This window comes from Solanum pennellii, chromosome 3, assembly GCF_001406875.1.
Source record: "Solanum pennellii chromosome 3, SPENNV200".
NCBI lineage: Eukaryota > Viridiplantae > Streptophyta > Magnoliopsida > Solanales > Solanaceae > Solanum > Solanum pennellii.
The window spans coordinates 63,058,600-63,067,543 of NC_028639.1; the positions used below are offsets into that span (position 1 = coordinate 63,058,600).

Genomic DNA, 8,944 nt, shown 5'->3' on the forward strand with positions numbered 1-8,944 from the left:
CCCCCCCCCCCCCCGAGAGGCAGAAACTTCCATTTCTGGTGAAGGGCCAGTTTATTTCTAATAATGTGATGATATGAACGTGTTTACCTATGTATAGAAAATTATTTGCATGCAACCCCTGGTTTGTGTTGTTTTGAGTTCCTTTTGTTTTTCACCTTTTATTTTCTGTTGTAGTTTGGTTCGATCCAGTACTCTCTATTCTCATACCGTTCAACTTGTCTGTCTGATATTACCTTTTATTTTCTGTTGTAGTTTGGTTCAACCCACTACTCTCTATTCTCATACCATTCAACTTGTCTGTCTGATATTATGTCAATTCCATAGTCACATTGACTTGTTGTTTGTCATCCGTCTCAAATTTTGACTTGGTTTCTTATTTATTCCAATAATAAACATATTCATTTTGTTTTTTTTTCAGAATATTTCTACGTAAATTTATGTGTTAAATTAGGTCTTAGACCTAACTCACACCCCAAGAGTTATCTCAAAGGGAGGAGGGTTGTTCAAGCCTTATAAGGAGTCCAACCATCTCATTAACTACCGATTTGGGACTTTTTTATCATTCTTTAACACCCCACCTCATGCCCAGTTCTTAGCATCCGGTGTGTGGGCAATTTTGATTTTGTACTCCCTTTGTCTCATATTACTTTTCCACATTACTAAAAAAATCTGTCTCATATTACTTTTCCACATTACTAAAAAAATCTGTTCCAAATTACTTGTCAATTTACAAAACCAAGATATGATTAATTTTTTTCCCATTTTGCACTTGAATTATTCCTTTTTGAAAGTATAATATAGTTAAGTTCCAAAAATTTCCTCAACTTTTAGTCTTGGTATTGATGGTTAAGGCACATTAATATAGAGTGTATTAAAAAGAGTTGAAGCATAAATTAGTAAAAGTACCTTTCTTATTTATGATTTCTTAAAGGGCATGTAAAGGGGTAAGTAGACAAGTAATATGGGACAGAGGGAGTACATCAGAACTGAGAAGCAAAATTTGTGATTTCAATGTTGTCTTTGAACACAGTGGAATTGGATTCCTAAAATGTGCGATACGAATATGTATTTCTTCTTTTTTGATGATTAAACTGGTCTGTTCAGCAATATCGGAATATTTTCAGTTGTCTCTATGTTATGTCACTCCCCCCTCCCGCTTTTAAAGGTAGAGTAATATGGAAAGTTAACAGTTGTTTTAAAGGTACAGTAATATGGAAAGTTAACAGTTGGCGGGTGTATTAAAGTAGAAACTGTTTTTGAATGAGTACTTCAAATAAAAGCTCCAGTTAAACCCGATCAGGCCTAGGGTATTTAAGTCCTCAATAAAGTTTAGGGACCAATCAGACATGTATAACCATTGTGTTACTTTATTGTTGCTTTGATGTCCATCAGCTTTGAAGATAGATTGAGAATTCTGGTATGAAGAAACTTTCCAGGACGGAGGATAGGAAAAATACCAGTTATCCTTCCCTGTTGGCACCTAGTTTTTGATTGATGTTGAATAGAGTGAATTTCCAACATCGATATGTCATGGTCGTTAAAAGCTTCTCTTGTTGTGTTCATGCAGCTCGGGCGAAAGTTTTCGCAACCACCTGCTGAAGATACACATTATGTCAGAACGAGATCACTATTGTCAAGCCTTGGCCTGCAAAATTATGAAAAGAATTTCAAGAAAGGGTTGTTGACAGACACCACTTTGCCTTTACTCACTGATAGGCAAGATATGTTGCACCATCTAACTCTGTATTTGTTATATGCTTTTCTCGCAATTAGATCTCATTCCGTTCTCCTGTTTTGCAGTGCTCTTAGAGATGTGAGGATCCCTCCTGGGCCAAGACTTCTTATTCTTGATCATATACAAAGGTGAAATAATGTTCTGCGTGAAGTAACTTTCTGTTTAATTAACTGTTCAGTGATGAAAACCCTTAAATTGCTTTTCGGGATTATAATTTTTTTTGGCTGTAGGGATCCGGAACTCAGAAAGAAACGAGGATGAACTCACTGCAAAAGATGAAGTTTTCCTTTAAGGGAAAGACCTATTCTGTTATTTGAGAAGTAGTGACAGTTTCATGTTATGTTTTTATGATGTTCCAGTGAACTAGGTTATTATGGAACTTCTTTGAGTGTAAGTTCTTGCCATCAGATTAACAAGGCAGACATGCTATTTATCGAGTTTTTGAGCTAGAAACATCAGATTTGCCCACTATTTTAAAGAAAAAGAAAAATTAGAGTGTCGTTGGGGGAAATTAAGCTATAAGGCATAAGCTTTTCCCGTAGATTTCAGCAAATAGAAACGTGTTTTCTCAGATGATACTAACTTCTTAGATTAGATAGTTTCACACTTCAATATAATATCCGAGATTTTGGCCATTCATTGTCAGAACAAATTTTCACTTGGCCGATAAGAAAAATGACTCGAGCCTCTGCCTTCAATCTGAGGTGGTATCGTTTGAATTTGGCAAATACATGTATGATGTATCTATCAAATTAAAAATGGTACCAATTGTAATTTGGAAAACTACTGTGTCCGTAATTACTAGTTAAATTAAAAGATTGTGACTAGTTTGTTAATTTCCCTTTAAAAATTATCTTTTTGTAATAGAATATTATAGAATTTTAATTCAACTACAAACGTTTTCATATTAATAAATAAAATTTTATACAATAACATCCAATATATTGTATGAAAGTTACCTGGCTAACATCTCACTAATCTAAATTAATTCTTTACAATATAAAATTAATAGCAATAATATTACTATGTTAACTTGATGATTTATTTTTAAGCAGGGTATACTACAAGACACAAGTATAAAAATACAAAGGAAATTGGATATCTTATTAAAAATTTTGGACAAAATTTTTGATAATAAAAGTTTCGAAAAATATTTTTGGCTCATTTTATTTGTGATTGTATTATAGTGCTATATATTAATAGGATCCACACTTTTGATGTTAGATTCACACTCCACCGTCAAAGAACAAATTTAAATATTTATTTTAGAAATGCCTTATAATATATTATGAAAAGCGAAAAATATACTTTTTGAGTGTTATTCGATTATCCCATATGGATATCAAAATATGACTATTCATGGATAAGAGATTTTGAATGACAATGTTGTGTTATCCATTTTATAGTGGCACTTTATTATTGGGTGTATTAACTATATCAACATGTAACAAATCAATTATATCAACATCAAGATTTTTGTGTTTCGCTATGTTTAAGTCACACAAGAGAGAATATTCATGCACTATTATTTGGTTATATATTATCTCAGTGTAATGTTTTTTTTTTGTAGATCTTAAAAAATTAATTAAATTAAAAAATTATCTTAATCGGATATTCGAGATAAGAGTTATGACTGTCGAAGTTCCACAAATTTATAACTATTTTTTTTGAGTTACATTTGGTGAAATTTCAAATGATCGTAACTTTTGCCTCGAATATCCATTTGAGGCGATTCTTTTTTTTAAATTTGATTATTTTTTCTAGATCTACGTGTTAAACTCAATTACTTTATTTAATTTGCTTTGGAGTGTTATTGGGTGTTTGGTGATTATTCAAGGTTTTAATTTTAAGTGAATATATGAGGTTTCTTCACATTCATCTTCCTTTTTCATGATTTTTAGCTATTTTCTTTTTTTGTTTTCTACTTCATTACATTCAAAACAAAAGAGTATTTGCATATTTAGCTTTTTGTGTTTTGTTTTTTTGGTCGTTTTTTTAATGTGTTTCTGGTTTTGCTTCAATTTTTTTCTTAAAAAGAAAAAAAAATGTCAAAAAGTATTTCTATGTTCTTGCGGTCTGCGGATATTAGAAAAAAACTTTCCAAGCACGAATCAACGACTACTGTATTTTATAACGGCAATGTTGATAGAGTGACCAACCTATACTACTAAGCAAAACTCCAATAGCGCACATATTTTAACCCAATACTATAATTGAAAGACGACCAGAATATGGTATTAATACTCAAACTTGCACATAAAAATGCAATAAATACGAAAAATATAAGAATACTGATGAAGAATGAACAAATTAATGTAAATGTACACACAAATTTCCCATTACATCTCCAAAACGAAAGGAGAGAAAGTCAATACACACACCACAGTGAGTTCCTAATTAATCTTTCATCTCGTCATTTACATAGAGCCAAACCAAATCAAACCGAACCGGCCTCATTCAATACATAGCAGCCAAACATCAAACGGAGAAACAGACACACAAAAAAAAAAACTATTTATGTCAATCGACAAAAGAGAAAGAAAATCAAATTCCGTGAATTGATCATTGAGAATCGGGAATGGTAATTTGATCTGACTGGAGAAGTTTTTGTGCCGTCGAAAGCTGATCCATTAAAGTACGGATTCTGGTTCGGTAGATCCGAGCCTGATCCACAGCCTCTGCTTCAAATTCTCCGAGCTGAGAACAGAGGCGCTCCTCCGCCTCCTCCGCTACCCTCAGCTTCTCCCATGTCTTATTCAATTCCTCTTTCATTTTCTCTTCTCGTTCAATGCTCTTCTTCAATTCCTTCTCCAATTCCTCGTTTCTTCTTCTCAGCACCTCGCTCTCCGGCACCGCGGAGGCCTTTGTTTGGGCCGCAGGCACAACAATGGTGGTAAACATGATGTTGAAAAAAAATGAGTAGCTAATATTTTATTTTTCTAAACTTAAAAACAGAAATGCAAATGTTGATTTTATCGTTGAGTTAGCAGGAGATTTTATAGCGCCAAAATGAGCATTGTCCAGGTTCAATGTATCTGTTTACCCCTTTAGCGTTTTCGTTTCAACTCTGTTCGGATCTCTAGTATCATAGAGTTTGTTTAAATCAGTTATTTTTTTTCCTTTTTAATACGAAGCAATGCGATTCAAAAATATTTGTGGTTTAAAGTCAAATATTATAACAAATATTAGATTGTTTTTTGTTAAATTAAAAAAAATTCATATCCACTCTTATATATATTATTATTATATTAGAAAAGTTGTTTTTCTAATAAATTTTTGTTACTTTTAATAATAACGTCAACCATTTAATTATTCTAGAAGCATTATTTAAAGAGCTCTTTCTTTTAGTTTGTATTTTAATTTCTTTATTAGTAGTTTTTAGTTAATATATTTGAATTCTAATATGTATTTAAGAAAATGCTATATACTTTATATGTAAAAGTGTAAGAATAAAACAAAATTAATATTGTCAAATGAGAAAATATAATGAGAAGTTAAAAACAATAAACATGATTTTAGACGCTGATAATTCTATAAAAAAAAACTAAATTCTATTACTTGAATCCTTGAATTTGTTAACTGTAATGCTTGAAATATGAAAAAAAAATGAAGAAATGTGAAATACAATTTGTTCTATGCCCTTGTCTTAATTTCTAAGAGATTAGATATACTCCCTCCGTCCACAATTATTTGGCTGGTATACTAAAAATAGATGTCCAAAATTAATCGTCAATTTAAATAATCAAGAAATAATTAGTCATTTTTTTTCAAATTTACCTTTAATGATAATGTAGTTCAATTGGAAAGTTAGGTAGATTTTTGATATTTTTAATAGGGTTATATTAGTCAAATTATATATTGTATTAAATTTTCCTTGAAGAGTGTCCATGACTTTAATATGACAAACAATTATGGACGGAGAGAGTACATTATTAGAGAAAAAAAAGCAAAAATTAAAAGAGAATGTCGAATTAAATTACTCAATTATCATCATTTTCCCCAATAAAAATTTATACTTTATATTCATTAAGATATTATATATACTTTGAACAAAAATTAAATGTAAAAGCTACTCCTTCCGTCAATAATTATTTGTCAGGTAAAGGTCATGCACTCTCTTAAGAAAAATTTAATTTAAGATATAATTTGACTAATATAACCCTATTATATCAAGAATATCAAAAGTCTACTTAATTTTTTAATGGAACAAAATGGAGTAATTATTAAAAACAGAATTAGGAGAAAATAATTAATTATTTCTTAATTGTTTAAATTGACTTAATCTTAAATATCTATTTTGAATATACCTAACAAACAATTGCGAACGGAGGAAATACTATCCAACTCTGTTTTTTTTCTTTTGCGTCATTGAATAAAAAAAAATAATGCTTAACACAAAGAATTTTGCTCTAAGTAAGATTTTATGTTATATAAATTTGAATTAATCGGATTTTAATATAAACATCGATATAGAATCAATATAAATAAGAATAATACTTCGATAGAATATAACCAGGCTTAGACTTAAATTTGTGGACTAGAAACATGCATATCAGTTGTCAACTGCAATGTTAAGGGTCGGCCACTCTTCTACGTGACTGGTCATGATAGCTTCTTCATATTTCTAAGTCTGCCTTCCACGTTTATTTCCTTCGACTAATCCAAAAAATAATAAAAAAATTATTTTCGATAAATATTTAACCCGATAAAACATATAAATATTTTACATGTTTAGGATATAAACTTTAAAAGTATTTACCTTTCTTTTTAATCTCTATGTCTTATTAAATAAATTTACTAGGTACAGAAGTCCTCCAAATTTAATAGGTGTGAGCTTTCATCAAATTTTTGTGCTTGACTTTTTCGACGTATTGCATCATTTTAGTTTGTGGTAATGAAGCAATTGATCGCAATATAAAAATTTAGTATAAAATAATTAATACTCCTTTTATTGCGATGTTGAGTCTACAACACTCTATAATATGTGACGGTTAAGTGCAAGCGTCTCTTAAAAGTTTAAGAAAAAAGGATTAAAATATTTTATTTATGATAATTTTATCTTCCGTTATATTTTTGGTTCAAAAATATACTTTTCGTTTGTCAACTAACTCAAAAATGGTGTTATTTTTAATGGTTGCTTCAGAACAAAGAATGAATAAAATAAATTTTACTTTCGAATTATTTGAAATTAGACAATTTTGCCCTTGTCCTTTTTATATGTTAGTCTCTCCGCGCCCTCTAATATTTATGTGGCTGGTGATGGCAAAGCGTCCCTGCAAGTGTCGCATTTATTCTTCAATTAAGTAGAAGAGCTAACAAAATTTTAAAATTAAATGAGAAAAAAGAGGTATTTTATGGAATTTGTCTTCCATTTTATATCAAACTAATTGTGTTTGGTTGACATTTCATTTTAGTATAAACACTATATATCAATATAATTTTATGAGTACGGAGTCTAAAGGTGAAAAATGTTAACAAAAATTTTAAATGAATTTTTATTTTAATCAAAAATGGCAAAATTGAATTTTTAAATTTTTTTTTTAAAGGCAGCAATTTTTAAAGTAAAATTTTAATAAATCGCTGCCTAGACGGTAATTTAGGCTTAATTCTTTTTATAAATTATTTATTTGCTGTTTTTTTAAAATAAATAAAAAATAAAATCAGATAACTAATGTATTGGCTATTCGTTTGGCAGAACTACATTTGTACGTGACCGTGCACATAAAACAATAATACAATGTTAGGTTCTATTTGATTTTATTTATTTATTTTTTATAAAAAAATAGCAAATAAATTATTAAAAAAAATTATTCCTAAATTGCTGCCGTTAAAAAACAATAAAAAAAGAATTACTTTGGAAATCGCTGCCAGCGATTTCTTTAAAAGAATTTTTTTTAAAAAAAAATTTAATTTTTCAAATCGCTGCTATAGCAGCGATTTTGCTTCTTGCTACTTCATGAGTGATTTTACCATTTTGATTAAAATAAAAATTCATATACTGTTTTAAATTTTATGAACTTTTTTCATCCTTTAAACTCCGGACTCATAATTTTATAATGCAATATCAATAATATATACGGTATAACTTATAAAGCTATAAAAACAAATCTGCTGACTCTAACAATGTATATCACCTCGATATTTAACATAATAAACCAAAACATAGAAAAGCTTACGTAATTCAAGTGTTATTAGTCATAATTATATATATTAAACTTCTGGTTAAGACGTGATCTTCCAAATATTTCTCTTCTTAGTTTAATAAATATTTTGCCGACAATTTTGGAGAATTTTGAAACTGGGATGTCACAATTTATAATGTATTAATAAATCAAAAAAACATACCTTGTGGTATGGCCCTAGAGTGTGCCAAAAGGTCGTTCTCTTTTTATTTTTACTTCAAAAAAAAATTTGCTAATATTATTTCTAAATAATTATTATCCTAGATGTTGTCAATCCATAATAATATAATTATTGATCTAGATAACTTTTAATTATATGTTCAATATAATTTGATCAGTTTTAATTTAACCGATATTATATATATTGTACCTCTTTTATTAGAATAATATTATATGTATATGCAATTAACGTAGACAATAAATAACCTCTTTCATTGAAAATTATTGGGCCTAGGCGATAGTCCTTTATTTGATGGGAAACTTATCGAAATTTCGCTAGTTTAGGAGCTAATTACTTACATACATTTAAATTAGCAATATTATGAATCTTATTTGATTTTGATAAATACAGATATATACATATATCTCGCGATACATATAGATTCAAAATTAGGTGTAATTTATTCTAGATATACTATTTCCAAATAGATTCGCATGTGTCTGGATACATAACAAATCTCGTTTACATTCCTCCCATCTTCCTCGCCAATCTCCTATAATTTGATATACCAAATACATCTGAGTCCCACTATATACATACATGTACATATATATCTAGTGTGTATCACATATATCTGGATACATGACTATATCGATTGCCTCCCGCCCCTTCTCGCTCGCCTCTCTTTCATTTTAGTGTATATGGTAGTAAATATACATGCATCAAGTGTATCTTCCTTAATATATGATAGGAAACTCTTCATTAGGGTGTAAGATGTGTAATTATTTGAAGTATAAAAGGAATTAGTAGATATATGTATAATAAGATAATCTTCCCTTTTTTTGAATAATTACCCTATATAGTCAT

General features: G+C 29.3%; 2 protein-coding genes across 2 annotated transcripts in view; one reads left to right on the forward strand and one right to left on the reverse strand.

The window, feature by feature from the left end:
• The window catches only part of LOC107015082 (chloroplastic import inner membrane translocase subunit HP30-2), a 4,348-nt gene extending 2,155 nt beyond the window's left edge, over nt 1-2,193 (forward strand). The window contains exons 4-6 of the mRNA XM_015215250.2: nt 1,568-1,716; nt 1,801-1,863; nt 1,966-2,193. Coding sequence (XP_015070736.1) covers nt 1,568-1,716; nt 1,801-1,863; nt 1,966-1,996 — 243 coding nt within the window. The 3' untranslated portion in view covers nt 1,997-2,193. The remainder of the gene's footprint in view (nt 1-1,567; nt 1,717-1,800; nt 1,864-1,965) is intronic.
• A 1,831-nt stretch (nt 2,194-4,024) lies between these two features.
• Nucleotides 4,025-4,791, reverse strand: LOC107013710 (protein RESPONSE TO LOW SULFUR 3-like). Its single transcript, XM_015213584.2, has one exon. The coding sequence runs from the start codon at nt 4,634-4,636 to the stop codon at nt 4,298-4,300; it is 339 nt and encodes a 112-aa protein (XP_015069070.1). The 5' UTR covers nt 4,637-4,791; the 3' UTR covers nt 4,025-4,297.
• Between the last annotated feature and the right edge of the window lie 4,153 nt (nt 4,792-8,944).

Coding starts and splice junctions, on each gene's coding strand:
- LOC107013710 (XM_015213584.2), bottom strand. CDS start 4,636: ATGTTTACCACCATTGTTGTGCCTGCGGCCCAAACAAAGGCCTCCGCG.